Source organism: Coturnix japonica, chromosome 12 (assembly GCF_001577835.2).
Source record: "Coturnix japonica isolate 7356 chromosome 12, Coturnix japonica 2.1, whole genome shotgun sequence".
Lineage (NCBI taxonomy): Eukaryota > Metazoa > Chordata > Aves > Galliformes > Phasianidae > Coturnix > Coturnix japonica.
The window spans coordinates 7120760-7142682 of NC_029527.1; the positions used below are offsets into that span (position 1 = coordinate 7120760).

General features: G+C 40.8%; 1 protein-coding gene across 3 annotated transcripts in view; it reads right to left on the reverse strand.

The window, feature by feature from the left end:
• Positions 1 to 21259, reverse strand: part of EEFSEC (eukaryotic elongation factor, selenocysteine-tRNA specific) — a 103919-nt gene extending 82660 nt beyond the window's left edge. For 2 of the 3 annotated variants that reach the window (XM_015875395.2, XM_015875393.2), the window contains exon 1: positions 20923 to 21259. In XM_015875395.2, the coding sequence (XP_015730881.1) occupies positions 20923 to 21208 (286 nt within the window). In that variant the 5' untranslated portion in view covers positions 21209 to 21259. The remainder of the gene's footprint in view (positions 1 to 20922) is intronic. The other variant, XM_015875392.2, reaches the window with a different exon arrangement.
• Between the last annotated feature and the right edge of the window lie 664 nt (positions 21260 to 21923).

The following is a 21923-nucleotide window of genomic DNA, read 5'->3' on the forward strand; positions in this document are numbered from 1 at the left end:
AATAAACCAGAGTGCAGCACTGTCCTGAAGATGTTAAAGGACCCGTGGGCCCTTACCCTTCCTTTTGTCTAACATGTCAGAGGCAAGACTGTGTTCTTCAAAGGGACAAACAACATGATTAGAATACATCAATAAGCTCGATTGTCCATGCGAAGGAAGCACAAAAGAGATAATGTCTCCGTGAAGGTTATGATGAGAAACACTGAGGGACGACATGTAATAATTAATGATATATGCAGATCCTCCTGTGGCAGTACTGTCCATATGAGTAAGCTTAAACAGATTACTTTTGCTGCAAAACTATACCTGAAAATAAAGACAGCCCACCAAAAGGCATTAGAATACAGGTAAAAGGAAGGCCAACACGAGATCTTCAGCAAGATTTCACAGAGAAAGTAAGGAGCCCCACATTGCTGCCAGCCTATTTGGAGAAGCAGTGCCCATGGAGCCATGGATCACACTTCCCAAGACCAAGATGCACACCTGCAGACAAGCAAAGGCCCAGCTGCTCAGATGGCTGACTGAAGCTCAGTCAAAAGGTGAAGTAGTAGATTGCACAAGGGGTGTAATATACAGTGCTACTCTTAGATCTAAGCATGTTCTGAGAAAGGAATCTGGAAGATAAGTGGCCTCAAAACCAAGGAACAAAGACAAATGCAGTATGGCAAGTTTTGATAGAGAAAAATCCATGTAACAACATACGATGACAAAACATATAAAGTAAGGCAAGAGAAAGAAAACAAAATCTCTCTAAAAAGAGGACAATGAGGCACATAATGGGGATGTGCCAACCTTTAAATTAGTGCTGATTGGTACCACTTTAGAATATAGTACACCTTATAGTATATAGCGCATGTAAAAACGGGTATGTAGTAACATGAGAGAAGACATCATCCTTCTTCCATACACTGTGATGCCCTTTTCTGTGATTCCACACATTAATACATTAATAGACCTGAATCTCTATATGGACAAACACAGCACAAACCAGTCAGAATCCAATCCTTAATTTAAGGCTGAAAACATTAACTATGAAAGGGGTTAAAAGCGCCTACATATCTTAAACATTCAACAGTCATCCTGAGTAGACACAGATGACTGCTACAGAAAGAGTGAACGTTCACTGAATTGCACAACACCTTGGTATTTCAGCCGCATTAATTTCTTTCTTGGCTTGAAAAAGAGAGTGCATAAATTGTGAATTAGTTAGCAAGCATTAACTTTTTAAAGTGTCATTCATACATATGCATATGCAAATGCAGACAACCAATAAAGCTGGGAAGTTAAATATTCAGAATATTGCATAAAACTAAAGCAAAAGTTAGCTAACATTTCAGCCTGAATGTCATTATATGGCTCATCATTCTTGAAGCACAATCTATGACATATAATACAAAAAAAAGGGGGGGGGGAAGGCTATTTCATACACTTGAAAGCAAAACAAAGCACAAGAGAAGAAAACAATTGGGTTATTAACATTTGCAACGCCACTTTTTTTGGCACTACGTGTTTGTATTACACAGAGTACGGAAAGGTTTGGTCCCTTAATTTGGCATTCGAACTACAAGCAAAAGTCATGTCAGATTTCTGGGTCCTCATATGGCACAGGAAAATGGCACCTATAATGCACTGATAGTCTCACAGGCTCAAGTACAGGTTAGCAATGAAGTGCCCACTGCTGTGTAGAGTTGCGCTCATGAAAGAAGGTTCCTGAAAAAACGAGGTAATAAGCTGTACAGCACATCTACCAACACTACGGCTATGATTTAGAAAGAAAGGAAAGAACAAAAAAATAATCAAGACAAGAATAAGACAAATCTGAAACCCTGCTGTAACATCCTCAGATGACACTGCATGCCCAGCATCCTAGTAAGCCTTCCTGGGACCTGATGAGCAGTTAGTTGAGGATTCAGTCTCCTTCTTCACGGGTATTTTGCCATATATGCTTCTGGGAATTATTGTACTGTTATACTTGAGCCTTAAACAGCTGATCATAAATGGTCCCTGGTAGTCTATAAAGCCTTTAAGGTAAATGCTGAAAAGCAAACAGGTGAGAAGAGACCAGATGAAAAGAAGCCTTTTTACTGACTCATGCCAGCTGTCTACAAGATTGCCAATCACATGGCAGATAAAAATGCTAAATATATTTGACTATCAAAGCTAAATAAATATTGTACACTAAATAAAATGCAAAGGAAAAAAGAACACCACAACTCAAGTACAAAGTGTCATCATTCTACTCCTTCTTTCCAAGAGGGCAGACTGGAAGTATTTGAAGATACATCTTAAACCAAAAAGCAGCAGCTAAAAAGCAGAAAAGTCATCAGACATCCCAAAGAGTTACCAATCATGAGGCTGCCTGAACAAGGACACAGATCCATCCCCAGCTCTGCCAGGCTTGCACACAGCCTCCAGTCTTCTGCTCCATCTATAAAGAGTCAGTTCTCATCAAGCAGAGATGAACAGACAACCCCCAGCTTTAGGAATGTTATATGTGAGGTTTATGAGATGCTTCACTAATAACATAAACACTGGAGAGGTGACAAGAGGAGAGAAGACAATGTGAAAACACCTTCAGCACCTGCAGCACCTGGAAATGCCTATATTTTTAGAGATATGTGAATAAATTATTATATACAGGGACTCCAAGTAGAAAAGAAGATATCTGCACAATACTTGAACATTTTTTTGTATACGGTATTCTGTATCAGCAATATTTCAATCAGCTCTTCATCTTTTCAAGTTCTTTTAGAATTTTCGTAAGATTATATAATCGCTTTAGCATATCTAGGATTCAATCACATCTGTGCCTGTGTTTCAAGGCAAGAAACAGCACACTTCATAAATCCTTACAGAAGCAATCCGCAACTGAAGTACTTGGTTATCTCAGGATAAAGAGAATGTACTGTGGTTAATGAACAACTCTTCCCCTAAGGACTGGAGAATCATTATTGAAGAGTACCTGTAAGCACCCAGAGGGATGCAACAAGTATTTGAGAGACCAACCCGAATGCACATTTGCATGAATAACTCTGAACATGCACAATGCACAAATAGCAGCCTGCATGTAGTGGGAAAGCAGATACAGGTATGAAAGTTGTGTCCCTGAGTTTCTGAGGAACAAACCAGAAAGTCATAATCCCATTAAGCTTTCTCCACTTAAATTCGAGGCTTTAGGTCAAGTACCTGAGAGATCATGAAATGCACAGAGATCCCCAAGGGAAGTGCAAAGCTTTAACACCTCAGATTTGCTACTCATTCTCTCTACCTCTATCAGTCCAACAACATATAGCCTACCATGCACCTGCAGCTTTAGGAAGTTCCAGTAAGAAATAGATTTTAAACCTCTTAGAGATGAAAAAACTCTATAAAGTCCTACGAGACTAATAAAAATAATCCTCCTTGAACAATTCTGCAAGTCACTAATCCAAAACTAAAACATTAATTCAGCAGATTCTAAATCATTACTCTATTAAAAACAAAACAAAACAATCTGGTTTCCATGCAGAGCTAGAAATACATTAGCGTGATCCAAACTCCAAGTGTTTTGAGCTTTACGCTGTCTTGTTTCTGTCTTAGAAATAAAGTACTGCAGAGGTCATGGACCCCACAGCAAGGAGCTCGTTCTGTGCTACAGCCCAGCATGAGATACGTTTCACAACACCACGTGAAACACGCTGTCCCTACAGAAGAGTTATAGTTGGCTACTGGAACGCTCACACACAGCTCTCAAGAATTTTTCATCCAAGGTCAACAAACAAGATTTTCTTAAATAAAAGCAATTAAAAAGTATAAAATTTATTCCCCTCCTCCAAAAAGATAAATATAAATATATTTTTAAAAAGAAAAACATTTTTAAAGCATTTTTAATTTTTTTTCTTCACCCTCACAATACTGAAATAACATCAGTCAGGGATACAAACATCTGTAATTGCCAAGGGAATGTACAATACATTCAGAAAGTGCTGGCCCACGTATCCTGTAGCCCTGCACTTCACAAACAAAAGGTTGGGGAAAGAAAGAGGGGGTGGGGTACGGGGAATAAAGGCTTAAAGATTAAAGTCACAGGCAGAGACAGACGGCTCCGTTTTTTAATAACTGAAAACACGAGTTGTGCCTGAATGTGTTCATTGTTTTATGGCGGGGGGAGTGTCTACGCGTGCTGGACTGGCTGGCGACAGAACTGCCCTTGCATCAAAAATAAGATTTACCAAAAGCAGGGAAGCAAAAAAAAATAAAGAATAAGACACCAACCCCGTGGCCTAATTTCCCCTCTTGTAATGCTTAATGATGCATTCAGGTAGAAATCAAGACATCAGCCCAACTTTCCTTAATTACATCGGGAACTTCGCGCTGAGTAGGAGTACCTGACTGCAGCGGCCAAGCACAAGACTGAGGGGCTCCAAAGGCTTTCTGCTCGGAAGGAACACATACCTAACAAACAGGCATGTCCATGAAGCACTGCTAGATTATAAATCAATTTCTGGTAGTTTATTTGCACAGTAAAAACAATCCTGCAAGGCTAAATGTTATGACCTAAGCAGATTTTTGTGTGGATTCAAGGAGTTCAGATGTAAGGAGGAAGTTCTTGAGCCCATCTGAAAACAGTGTCCAGCAGCCACACTGTTAGTGACCAAACAGCGTCCTGAGCTGCCTTCTCTTCAAGCACTTCCCAAACTAACCAGTAACTTCAAGTGCTGCACCCGAGTATTAAAATAAACTGAAGACATTCCTACTTTAGGATTTAAAAACTAGTTTAAAAAAAAACTAGCTTCTCAAGATGGAAGATCCTGATGGCTCCTCCACATCCATGAGCATACGTTTAAATCACCTTCAAATTCAATTGTATTCCATTCCCAAAGACATTCCTAACATCTAGGGGAAATGCATTTTATGATGTATTTATCCTGGTGGACAGCCTTCTGTGCAGGAAACTCCTCTGAGTCGACTTCTGCTGCTCGGTGGGCAACACGCAACAGGCCTAGAACTAAATAAATACATTCTAATCTAGCTTATGATGTTACTATAACAGCTTTTGTTCTGTTGTTTCATATTTTACCTGCCAGCTTTGCTTAAGTATAGACAGGACAGAGATAATTCAACAAGACAACAGGCTCTTTCATCTCAAACCGTACAACTCCAGCCAGGACTTTTTGGGGAAGCCTGCAGTAAGGCGAGTGGAGGCACACAACAGGAGTCAATGGAACACAGCCGCCTGCCCGCAGCTCACACGCTGTGCTGGGAGGAACCAGTGGTCACAAGAGATGGATCCGCAGCCAAAAACGTCCAACGTGGAATGCTGCAGCCATCATCCCGCCTTTGTTGGTGCAACACTTGCGCATCATCAGCTGCTGGATGTCTTGTTGAGATTAAAAATACTGTGGAGAGCTACTGTCTGTTCAGCAAACGGGGAAAAAAAAAAAAAAGACAGAGCCCATGGCAGAAAGGGAGGGGAAAGGAAAAGCCGAAACATGAGCTCGTAAGCCTGTTATGGAGGATAAAGGCAGGCTTTGTTTTATTTTACTCAAACCAAGTATGAACAAGAGGCTCATCACTGCTTGGAGCTTCAACTGCAAGACTGCTTCTATATGCAGTCACTACTATTACTCCTCGCATAACTAAACTATTCCTCTTTCTCCAAACTAGCTGCAGCTGATGTTCAGATGGAAATCCATACAGTAGGAGAAACTTCTTTCTACCCTTCGAAGAAATAATGACATTTCTGAAGCACATAGAAACGTATTCACGTAGAGCAGGAACAAACCTTGGTAACAGCTGACTCTGTCCTGAAACAAACAAGCAAATTAAGTATTTTTTAACTAAACTATCACTTGGAGAACACACTGGATATCCAGCCACACTAGGCATAGTTAGGCAACAGATACTAAATTGGAGATGTTTATTTGGACAAGATGTGACAATCCCATTTCCAAGTGCAAAAGTCCATCCAAAAAACACAACGATAAAAGACAGTCTTGTGAGATTAGAGGAAAAATACCAGTTACAAGGTATGTCTTCCAGCAGAAACATTACGTATCATTGCTGCCTCTGAAAGACCTCAGGGGCAACAGTAAAAGGCAGCAAGGGGAAGAGCAGCCTGGATTGTAGTTCCTTGCTCTTCAGAAAAGGCGAAGAGGGTGGTAATTTACCGTGTACGACGAAATTGTACATGAAAGTTTAAAACCAGCCAATTAAAGCTAACATTATGGAATGGAACGATGGACCCAAGTGGAACGCGTTAGCTACGCATTCCAAACACAGGCTGGAGCCCGCCCGCAAGGCGGATACTGTATGTGAAGTACAAAGGGTCAAGGAGTGCTTCTCCAGGGAAGCCCAGCGCTGCCCGGAGGAGCAAGTTGAGTCGCCCACGCTCCCACAACAGGGGACAGCGCCAAGGCTGCAGGGCCCATAAGTCACCACTGGCACAGAATGCTACGGGCAGACACCATGCAAGGAACGTGTTGGCCAAGGAAGGGCAGATCTCATTAAGAATCAAGTTCACCAACTCCAAATGCCAACAAATAAATCTCTCTCTTACAGTGCTGGATCAAGGAATGAAAATAAATCCATACAGAAGTGGCCCTCAAGACTGTGTTCACTGTAACCCATGTTTTCAACCATCACAAATGCTCCAAAGCCTATTTGTTTTAGAATATAGATTTGATTCAAAACTCAAATTCTAAAGAAGATTCGTTCGGTGCTCTGGCCTCTGGTCCATGGCAAGCAATGCACCACAGCCCAGTATCACATCAGGTACACACAGGTGCTCTCCATGGTTCAGCATTCCACCAAGCCACACGTTGCACCAGGGGATCTTCTCCTGGGAAGCCATCATCAGATATACGGAACTATTTCATGCTTTCTGCTAGGGCACTGGAAGGGCTTTTGACAGTGCACTTGTTTCACTTAAAATCTTGCTGAGTAGGATTGCTCAAAATATACAGCTCATTTCAGAATAGGCCCAAGGGGGTCAACACTCAGGTAAATCTCACTTCCCAGTACTTCAGGATGAAACAAACTCTCATGCCAAATACATCATCCAAACAGAAACTCCACAAAGTAATCCAGACACTGTGGATGCTCTGTGATTTGTTTCACATTAACACATTTTTCATATAATTAATAAAAACCAACGGCAATGAAGAAGGTTATGCAAAGGAACAAAGCAGTTAAGAGCTTAACTACTAAACAAACTGGACAACAATTGTCAAGTTTTGAACTGATGTTGGATTAGAGAGACTGAAGTTTAATGACCTGTAACCACAAAAAGCATGTAACAGTTCTTAAACTTTTTCAAGAGCAGCATCAGGAGGAAAGGTAAAACTGCTTTCATTAACTGGGAAAGCCAAGACATTCTGTCTATTTAAAGATGTCTTAACTGACAGCAGAATAAGCATCCTAAGAAGATATCCATGTTTTCACTGGCTGAGCAATAACTTAACTAATCTTTTCAAATTATTTCAATGACCTACCTGACTATTTTAAAAGACTTCTTGATGCAAGTGACCCAGTCCAAGTCCAAACTGCTCTGGACTCCAGTGTTGCAGGGCTTCGTTCTGGCTGCAGGGCTGCACAAGTGTGAATGGCCCAGGTAGGCTCTGAACAGTTGCTTCTATACAAAGCCATAGGTGTACATGACACCTCACAGATACACACAAAACAAGGATTCCTGCTTTAGAAAGCACACAGCCTGAGCTACCACTTGCCCCCTACACCAACAAGGAAAGCAGTTTAATCATGGACACAAACAGGTCTCTCTATTGCTTCAAGTTTTATGCATAGAAAAGCATGCATCTTGTAAGGTGAACATACAGAACCCTATTTACAGAAAAGGTCCTTTCAGCTCACAAATTGAAAAGGTTTTCTTTTAGGTATTTTGAGGTGCTATGCTTCAACACAGCCTTGCAAAGTAATTTCATAGTACAACTGAAATCCTATATAAAGCAGAACATGCTGAGATTATCACAGATATGTCAGAATAATTCAGAACAAGTCCCCTAGCATTTTCTCTATAACTGAATAAAACAAAGTTAGTGACTTGGGGGGGGCAGGCTCTGCACAAACAGTAATGGCACTTTGTGTAAACAAAGTCTGTAAGCAGCCACATCTGTTGGTTAAGTAAAGAACCACTCAAGATGAAAACTTTGACTGAGGCCAGAGCTGGACTTCTGTGACCAAGAAGAGCCAACAGAAGAGAAAGCACAACAGGTCTCCCCTCCCAGCAATTCATCCCACACACATTCACTCTCCTATGTTTCGCTTGGTAATTAAGGACTGCTCTCCCAAAACTCCATTCTAGAGCTAGAACAGAGGCTGAAAACATCCCCAGGGAAGTGGGAAGCAGGCCTCCAGCAAACAAAGTCTGCTCAGAATACATGCTGCTCTGTCAAGTTCATGTGACCACCCTTCAGGAATGCTGGCACTGCTGAAGTTATTTAATGGAAATATGAACAGACTAAGAATGCTAGATAAACAAGAAAGTAACATTGACTGCAAAGCAGTAATTTTTCTACCATACATGTAAATTTACATTTTCTTGCTAAGGAAAGGAATGAGGTAACCAGGACACTAAAAGACACCACTGGTCACTGCAAAATTCATCGAGCAGTGAGTACTGGCACTAAGACCCCCCCAGCCAGCTTAGATGCTACAAGTGCCATGCCTGATGTCCAGCTATATCCTCTGCACTTGCTAAGCTGTCCTCTGTGATACAGTTCCTCAGGTAACCAAGGGAAGCAACTCCTAAGCACTATCTGGTACAAACCAGTGTCGGAAGCACATCAAGAATATCCAAAGATTATATAAACCTTTTCAGGACACCATTCTCAGATGCTTTTGCCTTGTACAAGTTTCTGTATATTCTTACCTGTTACCTTCTACGCATTGTTGGGTCTTGTTTGACATTCAAGTCTTCTATGCTCAAAACAATAGATTACAAATTAAACAACAGAAATTGATAGAACAAGGAATGGAAAACTCAGCATGTAAACTTCACTATAAGTGGACTCCAGCAAATATGCTTCATTTGTTATCTACCCACTTTGGTATTCATATAAATGATGGATACAAGTGTTGTTGAAGAAGCACATGGAAGATGAGAAACACAAAGGAAATTTATTAAATACATTCTTACTGACAATTTCTGCAGACTTCAAAATTAAATATTGTTGGAGTTCACTAAAGTATTCACAATCAACTAATTTTATTAATAATCTTTAAAATGACACACCTGATCTGCTTTCAAGGTAAAAATTACTTCATTGTACTGTAAAAATATGAAGTTCAAACAGTATATAAAGAGGGGGGAAAAAGCAAGTAATTCATGTAAAGAAAGTGAAATTGCCCCTAATGACAGGTTTGCATGGAAGTAAAAAAAATAAAAATAAAAATAAAAATAAAAATAAAAATAAAAATAAAAATAAAAATAAAAATAAAAATAAAAATAAAAATAAAAATAAAAATAGATAAGGATCACATAAACTGGTACTTAGATTTTTTTTTTCCTCTTCATTAATGAAGTAATGCTAGCACACGTTTACTGGCAGAGAAGCCTACTGTATTTCAAGAATATCACTAAAGTAGAATTCAAGCTTCTATACTGCTAAATCTGGAAGCAAACGGAATACACAATCATTTTAAAACATCCAAAGAGACAACATCAAATAAACAAAAGAGTAGTAGGATACCTGCAACCCTGCAGCCCTGCCAAAGACCATTCTAAATCACAGACCACCAGGGCTCCCCTTAAGTTTAATTCCTACCCCATTGTGAGAAAACAACCAAGGTGAACTTTTAACAGCATGGACGTCCTTTTCTCATCTCTTCCTCATACACAGGAAAGTAGGGATTAGTAAATAAACTTTTTTATTAGTAAATAAAACTATTATTTATTAGTAAATAAAACACCTTTTCAGCTGTTTCCCACTGCATTGTCCCCCTCCTCATTCCCCCTCTCCTCACTGCTTTTAAAGAAAAAATACTTATTTTTATTCATATGTGGAACTGCCCTGCTTATGAACATCAAGAAATAATGCATTCTAGCTCCAAGCTGTTAGATCAACCCGCTGCGTGGTTCATTCCCAAACATCCAAGAGTTGCACAGGGGAAAAAGGTCTCACATCTTTCACCTTACTCCAAAAAACAGGTAAGTCCAACACTAAAAACAAAGCCAAAGTTATGAACACCTCTCTATTGACAGCTTCAATATTCTGGCACAGGAAGAAAACAAAATCTGCTGCAATTGCCAGGCATCAGCCGAATTCAATAAGGCAACAATGCATCACTAAGATAAACTAATGCATAATGAAAGAGTACTAATCACTGCCTAATTCAATGCTGAAAGCAATGAGAAAGAATACACGATGACTAAAGCTCAATGTTTTGGTCCCCCGGAACAAACAGAGTAGAGATAGCACAACTCAGGCACTCTGAATATTTGGTAGTGATCACTATTACCACTTAGCAGCAAACTGCCTTTTCCAGAACACATAGTTTTGGAAAACTCTCCCGATGGGCTGTTTTGCTGGCTGAGCACAAAGCTGTCTGCCTCCTTGCTACTGTCCAACCTTATTTCAGCAAGGACTGATGCTACGCAATGCTCTGCTTCTTATGACAAGTTCTACTCAGTGCAGCATTTCAACCAAGCTGACCAGGGCTACTTTTACTGTGTCTCCACAGTACCACCTTAATGCTCAGTAACAGACTGCAAAAGCACTTCAAACAGTATGTGAAAGCCTTGGAAGGGATATGATCAACTAATTTAAATGTCACATTAACCGATTCCGTATTTACCCCGGGTTGACTCAATTATACGCAAGAAAACAGGAAAAAGATTCCATCCACCTGACATCACTTTACATGTGGTCTACAGTTTTCCTAGCTAAGGTCTACAGTTTTCTTAACGGGACAAAATCTTGAACATGTAAAAGAAAAAGAAGCAAACAGCAGAGTTCAACCACTGCATCAGTTTGAATAATGCATTCTTTTAAAATAAACAAATGTGCTCGTTTCTTGGTACGGGAGTGGGTAGAGAAATGGACAGCAGGGCTTCTGTTTGAGAACAAATATTACATATATATAAATACATACACACACATACTCCTAGAGATATGTAATGAAAAAACACACAATGTTCCCTCCCCCTCCAAACCTTCGGTGAATACAGTTCTGTGATGAAAACATCCGGAGATGAAATTACAGTAAAAACGGGACTCTCAGCCACTGATCAAATGAAAAATAAACAGATCAGGCAATTTCAGTTCAGAACTTTTCACTGCCCTTAACCAAAAGAGTATTTTCTCTGAGAAAAGTTCGGTACAGCTCAATTTTGTCAAAATGTATTATTCAAATTGCCCTTGGATGGAATAAGTAGAACCACAAAGGCAGAAGGGAACCTCATCCCACAAGAGATCCCACAGAAATACAAATTTTGGACAGAATGAGACAGCATTACCAGAAATCCTAATACACAGTACAGAGAGCAAAGGGTGAGCTCAGTGACAAACACATCACCAAGCATCACAGCTTCAGCAGAAAGCCAGAAAAAGAAATGGGAGGATCACAGTTGCTGGTCAGGCGACATCAAACAATGCAAAATGCTGATAGGCATTTTTCCATCACACAGTGACACACAGACATACATATCCTAACCCTGCAGCACGGGACAAGCAATCCACATGCAATATCTTCACATCCACATTCAAACTTGGAGCCTGCACACACAGCCCTACTGCAGTGCCAGGCACTGTCACCAGCACCCAGGCAAACAGCGACAGAGCCAGCGCACTCTGAGCACTCTCCAGCTGGGAAGCCAAACCCAGCACCACCTCATTGCTGTAATATGCTGGGAATTGGCTCTGGTACATCACTCAGACACCTACCCTGTGCCATGTTTACTGCTCTCTATGACCAAGACACCAGAGCAGCTCCCCACCCTACACAGTAGCAGCAGCCCAGCTGGATGTGATGGCCAAAAGACTGGGAAGCACCGCTGCTACCTTACACATGTACCTTTATGTGTATACCCTAAGTCACTCTTTAAATCATTTCACATACTAGAATGTCAGTGTGGATAACCACTGCCAGAACACAACACAGAATCCCCAAAGCCAACCACAGGTTCAGGTAATCGTGACCTCCCTTTTTATAACATAAATGCATAATTTCCGCACCACCCTTTGATGAAGGGACCACAGACTTGAAAAGAGGAAACAATTACAGTCATTAGAATTTCATCCAAGCATGAGATTTAATCTCAGGCCATAGCCTTGCCAATGGCTGTGGGGGTCTCAATGGAGACAAAATTGCTCTGTGGGAGAAAAAAATGCCTCGATGATGACATTAGTCAGCAAGAGAGACCGAGCTTTGTCTTCCATCCAACAGCACGGTTAAATACAAGGAAACCATTTTCCCTCTCCCTCTTGATCCCAAAAAAAGAAAAATACAACTATTTTGCTTCCTTCTCTGAAATGCAGCTTTACATACTTTGGAAACTTTCTTCTCCAAAGCAGTAATGCTGGAAGGGAAGTGTTCAATGTAACAAGAGGAGTTTTAAGCATGAATAAACGTCTGCAACAAAAGACATTTTCCCTTGCTGACCCTGGTTAATGTAAGCAGACAGTCCTACCAATAGTTATCAAGTGCTCCTATAGCCTTCCTTGCCCAGCAGGTTCCCAAAGACTACTTCAAGTTTTACAGATATAGGAATCACTTGCAGAATATTCTCACCCATTCTACAACACACACACACTGGAAATAAAAGAAACGTGAAATAGCATTACAGATTGAGGCAACATTCTTCAATTAACAAGATCAACTAAGACCTGAGAGTACCAGCTGCCATTATATGCCAACCACACGTTGCACCCCAAATAAGAAGTAAAAGCAAAAGAAAACTTTAGCACAGAATATGAGAAAGCACTGCAGGGGACTGCATTAAATTTGCTTTTATGGCACTGCAGAAAAAGCAGATCTACAATCAACTAAACAACACTTTCATGATCCTTCTGTGGCAAGAACTGAAAGAAAACAGCTCTTTAAACAAACAAATCATTAACCCGAATTGAATCATCTCATCTCTCCAGGCTGGGCTGAGCGGCCTGATTTCTCACCTGGGTAAACTCTCAAATTCTCAAAATCCAAACTTAGTACAGGAGAGTGTAAAAATAAATAAAAATTCATCCTTTACCCTTAAGGTACTGCTGAATACAGCCAGCTCAGTTTTGTTTAAACTCTGCTTCATTTCCTTTTTTGCTGCTCTGCTGTCATATTCCACATATATATTGGCTACTTGAGGCCACCCCTAGTGCTGGTAATGCTGATAATTACAATCTAATGTAGAATTAATCAGCTTAAGTTTGAAACAGAGATCATGATTCAAATTGGAAGCCAATGCTACCCATTTCATGTACACTTGAAGAGATTAGATAGGCTGTGCAAGAACATTTTGGTAGAATAACTGATAAGGAGATGGGAAATAAGAACTGTTGGTATTTACTTAGCCTGCAACGCTTCTGGAAACAAACAGTTTAAAGGAAGCACTTCAGAATGGCTATTTAATCTGAATTTTACAGATAGCACTGAGAACATTTCCTCACTGAATGCACAGTATCTTTACAATCAGTTACCACACAAGCCGTTCAACTCTTTCTTTGCGGGAGTTCTCACTCAATTTTGCTCTGTTACGAGCTGTGACCCAAAGAACACAATGCATTCAAGAACCAGCTGGAAGTTACCCGCACTGAAGACGTGCCTTCACTCCTCAGCTTGCTATGCCAGCCTTAGGGTTACAGAGAGAAAACAGCACTTTGCCACACCACAGGAACAACTTCATATTCCACTCACGGACTTTAGCAATGACTTCAGTGTGCATCTTTGGTTTGCTTTCTTAGCTGGAAGATTTTTCCATCTGCATGTTGGTTTGTAAGGGTTTAGAAAAATAGTATATAAGCAACACATCATTCAACTTGTATCTTCCATCTACTATTTAAAGACAGCTTCTAAACCAAGCCATACAACAAATGCAGTAGAACCCAATCAACAAGCTGGTTTAATAAGTAGACCACTGTGAATTACTAAACTGAACTATTTAGCAAGGAAATGTATCCGTCATCAGTAAAAACACTGCTTTGAAAAATAAGCTTTAAATTCACGTTGACAATGGCAACTTTAATTACAAACATGCCTCATATCCTACAGTAGGTTGAAATAGTTTTTATGCAGGTATTTCTAAGACTTCATAAGGATAACTTATACTTTAAAACTTCTGCAAAAGGATTAATAACTGTCCCAAACAGCTCACAGAAACTTAGGCTAGAATGAGGGGAAAATGAAATGAAAGGGCACGTAGTTATTTGATGAATGCTAGCACACAGCATGACGGAACAAAGAAATTCTGTTTTTAAATCAATAGGGAAAACGATTAAACAGAACCAGTCAGCACCATTACAGGACTTGGTTATTATGTTTTCCTGAGAAGCTGTCAAATTTTAGTGTCAAACACTGAAGTGTGAATTAGCCCAATTTTGTTGTATGTAAGCAACTGTGTGCACAACCACTCAACAGCTTTGTACAAAAGTTGTCCTATATTAGGAAAAGAATTTGGACATTCAAACAAGTTTCAGTAAAGCCACTCCTTTACAATCTACATTTAAGGCGGAGAATGAAACTGTAAATCACATTTTCAGAACAAGATAGGCACCTTTGTAAAACAGAATACAACTGAATAGTACATCTCATGGAATTCTAAAGAGAAGCAGAAGAGAATGCAATTAATATAGCTTTTAAGATCAAAACGCGAAGGTTTTCTTTTAAACTTCTCAATCCATAAGACAAAAAGAAGACTGCTTTTTCCCCTATTACTACTTAACAGTTGATACAGTTTAGAAGTGCACTGAATCTATTGTAAATAAAAGGGAAGTCAGCTCCAAGCTGAAAATGCAGAAGAGAGAATTAACACAGAAATCACAGCATATTATAGTAGGCTAGACTCACTGTTACCTCACTCAAAAAACAGTACTATGGACAGAAATGAGAAATAATGTATAATCAGCAGAAAAGTAGAATAATTAAAGTCATGACACCGATTAAAATTCCACGTGTAGACCACTACACTACACACAGGCAAAACCAGATTTGCTTCAACTCCTGATTTCATATAAGCTGTACACAGCACAGAAACAATTCAAAGTAGAATTGTACAAATTCAACTGTACAAAGTACAGCCACCTTGCTTTTGCTGAGTTAAATAATGTGGGAAATCAGAGAAGAAAAACTAGCTGTGTACACTGAATTTCACAGCTCCAACATCCTCAGCTGCTTTACAAGTTCAACTGGGTAACAGCCATCCCTCCTCACATTCAACTTCTGTGAAACCCAGTTGTTTTGTCCCATCTTTGCTATGAGCTTTTGTCACGTAACGTAAGACAACACTCTGTATTTTTATTGCTTAAGGTATAAAAAAATGCTATCCGAGTTGTAAATGAAGTAAGACTAACCTTCCTTAACACACAGAGGGCATTTTCTTTAGGAAGGGGAAAATTAAGCCCCAGTTGAGTTCCAAATCTTCTACTTAATGTTGGTTCGTTTCAAAGTAAGGTCACTTCATCCACGCTGACCTGTTACCCTACCTACTTACCATCAGGATCCCACATTGTAAGCAAATGCTGCCCTCTTGTGCACTGTGATATCCTGTAGAAAAAGTTGTGTTTTGGGGGGTTGGGGAGAGGGCATTGTAGGGCAGTCCTGTTGTTTATACTGGCTGCCTCTTCTTTACACATAGCTCCATAATAGGGAAAGAAAAGAGCTTTAATTTAAGAAATTTTAATGAAAATAGTCCTTTAATTTGTCAGACAAGTAAAGGGCTCCAAATACATTCCTGAAAGCAAGTAAAAAAATGGACACTACTTCAGTTTCAAGAGAAAGGCTTTTCATTCACAGAAATAAAGTTAATTTGCATCCCTAACACAAAGTCAGCAGTTTACAAGCACCACAAATCCAACAAACTTCACAGGGTTTAGGTAGCACTCACATCAATGCCAGTTCCAAACACTGAACTAAATATGTTATGTGGGACTGATAGCATAATTTCAACCAGGTTGCTTATTGCATTCTCAGTTCAAGCTGGCAGGCCAGCCCTCAAATGGCCTCACTGACCCTCCTGAATACAACCACATCCACTCAACAACACAAAGCAATCTGTCCTCACGGAACAAGTTTCCACTGCACCTTGTTAATCAAGAGCAAGAGTCCTCCACGCAAGTTTACAGTCATCTCTACATGCAAACACCTTGAAACTATGAAACCCTTTTCTTTCTTTTTCATTCTGTGTGAGCAAACGAAGAACTGATGTATCTTCACACAGGTGCCAACAAGCAAAAGTTCACACTGACAGCAGTGCGTTTTCTTGACAACAACACAAGAACAATGCTGAGTTTGCAAATCCTCTTACAAGCTTACAACCAACCCATCAAAACAACAAATCTGTTATAAAAGTACTTTCTTTTGCCACCGTGTTAATCTTACAAATAATCTGCATCTGACTGAATGTGAATGCCGGTAGCAAGCCTGCGTTTCCCTTGATCTCCCAAGACTGTTTTCATTGTACTCATTTGCATCAGCAAGACATGCTTTCGCTATGCTCATTTCCCCGTCCCCAAGCTCTTGGGCAAGTTCAAAAGTCTTGGCCCCTCCGATGTATCAGGTATGAATTAATACCCTTCCTTAACAGAACACAGCAGCAAAGTGGAAACAGACACTTGTGAGGCAGTTTTCTTTGAAAGGAACTGCGGGGACAAATGGTGACAATGAAGCTCTAGTTATAAAGTAAAAAGGTCAAAGGTTCAGCCAGGCATAAGGATTACAAAACTACAAGTTTGCCAGAATTCCTCCCGCAGGTTTAGACAACCAGGGTCAAGCAGTAGCTTTCCAATTAAAGCCCGCTTTAAGGCTGCTCTGTCCTTTGAACTTCATAGGGTAAAAAAAAGATAACTTTCTTTTGTAGAAGTTCTTTTGAGAGTCCATCTCAAAACTGAACAGAAAGGGCACCCGGCAACAGCTCCCCCAAAACAAACAGTGCAAGATCCCCTCGCTGCGTGTGTGTGGGGGAAGCTGGGGTGAAGTAATCATGTTCTTCTGTATTAGTGTGCTGACCCTTTGTAGGGCATGAAATTAACCATCAGCAAGTAAAAAATCTGCTACTGGTTAAACTACTTTGCTACGCAAAGTGGTCTTAAAATGAAATATGGGGATTGAATTTCTCCTGGAAGATTAACTTGTGTAACCTCTCTGCAGGCATCCCCTACTGCTGAACTCATTTGAGACCCTTCTGGGTCTGCAGCAAGCAAATGTTAAAGCAAAGCTCTTTTTACTATGATGAAGGCAACATCAGCTTTGGTGAATGCTGGAAAGCTGAGATTCAACACAAGAACAGAAGCTTTAAAATCACACACAAAACCCATAGCACTGCAACAGAAACAACCCAATTTCAGTGTGAAATTCTGCGAAAACATCACTTAGATCTCTATAGCAATAGAGGAAAAACAGCCCTGATAGAAAATGCAGGGTTGTGTTTTGCAGTTGTTCCTTCAGGGCAGAAGGCAAGCATTAGAATAATGCTAATGCAGATGCTTCGTGACACGCCAAGGAATTGCCCATTAAAATTCAGTTCTTCAGATTTGTTTTCTGTTAAGCAAACAATAAATACAAACATTTTGCTTGTTGGTCGCTTATTATGTATAAGATATTCCTCTGCTGCAACCTTGAAATTACCATAAACTATCAGAAAAAAAGTTGTGTTCCTGCTGTTCGGAAGAACGGTGCGAATAAATGAAGTACTGCCCAAACCACACAGCTATCACAGCACACCTTCCTGCAGCAACAAGCCAATAAAAGCTGAGGAATAAACCAGCATGGCTTAAATACAAGTGAAAACTACAACACAGTGAGTCACTTATTCCATTCCAGCCTTTGACTGTCATCTTTCAGTTAACAAGGAAGCACTTTGGGTTGAATTGTCTGCAGCATTTCCAATTCCTAACATGAAGGTTAACAAAAAAGAAGAAGAAAGAGAAATCCCCCAAAACCCTACTCTTGATTTAACATTTGATACGGTTTTGTGTTTTGTTGTTTTTATTTTCAAGGGCAGGCTTTATAAGAAAAAATGCAGCCACAGAGAATGAAATATGACTTCCATTTTCCATTCCATCTGCTTACTGCTCAAGCAGTCTGCACTCTGAATCCTAAGGTACTGTCTGTACATAAGCATCCTGTGAATGACTGTGAGAAGTATTTGCAAGGTCAAGTGCTACCTAGTGCAGCATGACCAAAATGCAATACTAGATTCAGCCATGAAAAACGCCCTTCGAGAATTAGCTAGAGACAAAAATACGTTAAAGAAGAGTAAATAGTTTCAGTGAGTCTGTGAGTGGATTTATCAGCTTTGTACAGTAGAGAAATTAAACCTTAGAGCATCCTGGGTGCATAGAAGAGACAGCAGTTATAGAGGATGGAGCTGCCACTATGACACAGCCCAGGAGAGCAGGCAAACAAACAAAAAAGAGAAAGGCAGAGATGACAGCACTGCTTTCTCCATTTCCCAAGAAGGAACATCCTGAGCTTGTCTGGTAGTAGACTGGACAAAATGAATAAACCCAGCGCTACCCAGCAATCCCATAGGATGGGGCCAGTCAATGAGGAGTCAACAAGTTTATAAAGCCTTCAGAGACGAGGCTTCAAACATGAGCATGCAGTTGCATATTTTCACACCTGTAGCTTCAACATCAGAAGCCGCATGCAGAAGGGGTAATACAGAAGAAAAGGTTGCTACGGAGCCCTCCAATCACCATAACCCTTCCAGCTCCTCACATCCCACTCCACTCCTCACAGCCCTCTCATCTCCCATTTTTCTGCAGGCTAACTCACATCTACAGCTATCTCAGGACACAGCAAAGAGCTGTGGAAAATCCAAAGTGCAGAATAAAGACAGGAAGATAAAGTACTTTGCTCTTGTATTTTATTTAAAAGCTTTCAAAACAGAAAATTTATGATAAAAGGAAAAAGCAGATTAAAGGAGGAAAAAAGAATAAAGCTTATAGCCTTCATGGTTGCAATGAAAATGGAACAGCAAACTGTTTCCACCTATTTCCTAATCACAAACATGCAGCCTAAATCTTAAAGTACCACGATCTGGGCAGCCTGGCTTTCAGTTTCAGACAAGGTGGTAATATTGAAATAGCGATGCCTAAATGCTGAAGGATATATCCTGTTACACATGACATGCTATACCTCAGTTTGAATTTCACCAAAACATACTAAAATCACAAGAGTTCTGAACAGTTCCCACCAGCACAGATCAGGTTTAACAACAGGGTCTCACTTTTTAAACCTGGTAGTAAAAATAAAGGAGCATCCAATATCAAGATTTATGTGTATGCTACCGAGCAGGCAGCTGAAATTTCTAGCTCCAAGTATTAGCACAATACTGCTTCTTCTCTGCCATTCTGTTTCTTAACACTTAGAACTGCATTAAGTCATACTAATCAAACAATCAGGAGTTTTCACTATATGTAACCTGCTATAATTGGAACTATGCAAGTTTGACACTCTGTGTCTGAGTTGCTACCTGCACTGAATCACTTCTGCTGGGAAGAAAACCACCATTCAACTAGTCTAACCCACATCCCTTCCCAGCACAGCCTTACAGTGCCATAAATTGAATAAGTTACTCTACCAGTGTGGGTAGCAGCGACTAAATGCTCTAACATCTTCATATAAATAATTAATAGGAAGCAATTAAATATATATATATATCTATGTATTAAACAACCAGCCCAAACAAGCGATAACAAAAGCTATTTTTCCCCCAGCTTTCAGAGACCTCTTCACAAAGAAAGTTTAGCCCTCAGAGCAGTGGTTTCCTAGAGAAAGGAACGCCTCTCTACCAGTCACTCTGTCAGTCCGTCCAAAAAAAAGCTCCCATTTGCCAAAATACACTTTGTTCTTCAGAAGATAATCAGGTGCTTACAAGCACTTAAGATCGGTAACTGATTATAAAGCACAAAAGACGACCACACATCTCTGGAATTCGGCACTGAGCCGCTCCTCCCTTGCAGCCATTGAGCACACGTTAATGACACTGCTGCAGAAATCAAGAAATGAGTGAAATGTTTATTGTTCTATCCAAAAGAAATGCAAATAGCACCGCATTATCACGGCTAACACCACTCACACGTCTGCTCGGACAGGGTTGGCTCATACACTAAGAGGAGAGAATTAGTCTAAACCTCAGCCCAGCTGCCAATAAACACACACTGCACTGCAGAACTACCACCTCCTTAGTACCAAGGGGACACTAGCATAGAAAATACATGGGAAATAAAGTATAAGAAGTTCTGAAAACTTAACTGATCAACCTGTGGCTACTTCACATCGCATGTGGCTGCAGTTCCTGCTGTACCTTTGGGCATTAACTCATTAAGGTTGGAAAAGACGATCACTAAGTCCAACTGTCAGCCCACCTGAACCTCCCACGGGGCACATAGAGGCTACTCACTCATTACTACTTGTTCTCCTGCTGGTTACCTGGAAGGCTCATACCCGACACCAAAGAGACACTAACACAGAAGATTCAATGGGAAATGAGTTTTCAGAGGTCTCTGCACTTCAGCTGACCAACCTGCACCTACTTCACCCTCTAAAGCAAACCAGAATCAACTCCACGCATCACATACAAAGCCTGAAATGGAAAACGAGCAAATTCCACGTAATGCTTCTAACACTCCCGTGTTAGAGCTCTCCATGTGCATGTCCAACAGGTTGTAGCACAGCTCCAGCCACAGCACATCACACCGGCTGCCCTTACAAACTGCAGGCGGAGTTCATCTGCTAGAGCAGGGTTAACCTAAGGTTCACCGGGGAGCCCCTTACCGCCGATGATGGTGCGGATGAGGGAGGCGTGCCCCGGGCAGTCGACCAACGTGAACTGCAGCTCTCCGGGCCCCGGGCCCAGCTGCGGCGGCAGCGCGGTGCGGAGGCAGGAGAAACCCAAATCCAGCGTGATGCCCCGCGCCCGGCTCTGCGGAGCCCGGTCGAAGGCGGCGGTGGAGCCGGTGGTGCTCAGCGCCCTCGCCAGAGCCGTCTTACCGCTGTCGATGTGGCCCAACACTCCCACGTTCACGTTGAGAACGCGGGGCGGCGCGGAGCCGGCGGCCATGGCTGCGCTGCACCCGGGCGGTCCGTCCGCATAGCGCCCCTGCGGCAACGAGAGCCCCGCCGCCGCCGTTCCGCGTTGCCCCAGCCTTTAGCTTCAGCCCTTTTAGCTTCAGCCCTTTTAGCTTCAGCCCTTTTTAGATTCAGCCCTTTTCAGCTTCAGCCCTTTTAGCTTCAGCCTTTAGCCGGCCCAGCCCGTCTCTGCCTGCAATAATTGCCACTCACAGATGTCACTCGAGCTGCAATTTAGCTTTAAAGTTGCACAGACATTGCGAAGTCAAACGCAAAAAGCAACATCTGTGTAACTCTCCCCCCTCACTTATTTTATTTTATTTTATTTTATTTTGTTTTATTTTATTTTATTTTACTTTATTTTATTTTACTTTACTTTTATTTTACTTTATTTTATTTTACTTTATTTTATTTTATTTTACTTTATTTTATTTTATTTTACTTTATTTTATTTTACTTTATTTTATTTTATTTTTTATTTTTTTAAACTTGCTTACCGATTTCTGGATGTGTGTAGTTCCTCTTCCTGTCACTATACTCTGTAATGCATACCCTGAAACGCAGACTTTTGATGGGAATAAGAATGATCAAGATGTGTAATTGCACAGAACGGCTCTCCTGCAAACCACCACCACCAATAACACAACCCACCAAGGAGTTTGATGAGCATCTAAGTACTAAAAGCATTAACACTGAGCCAGAGCAGG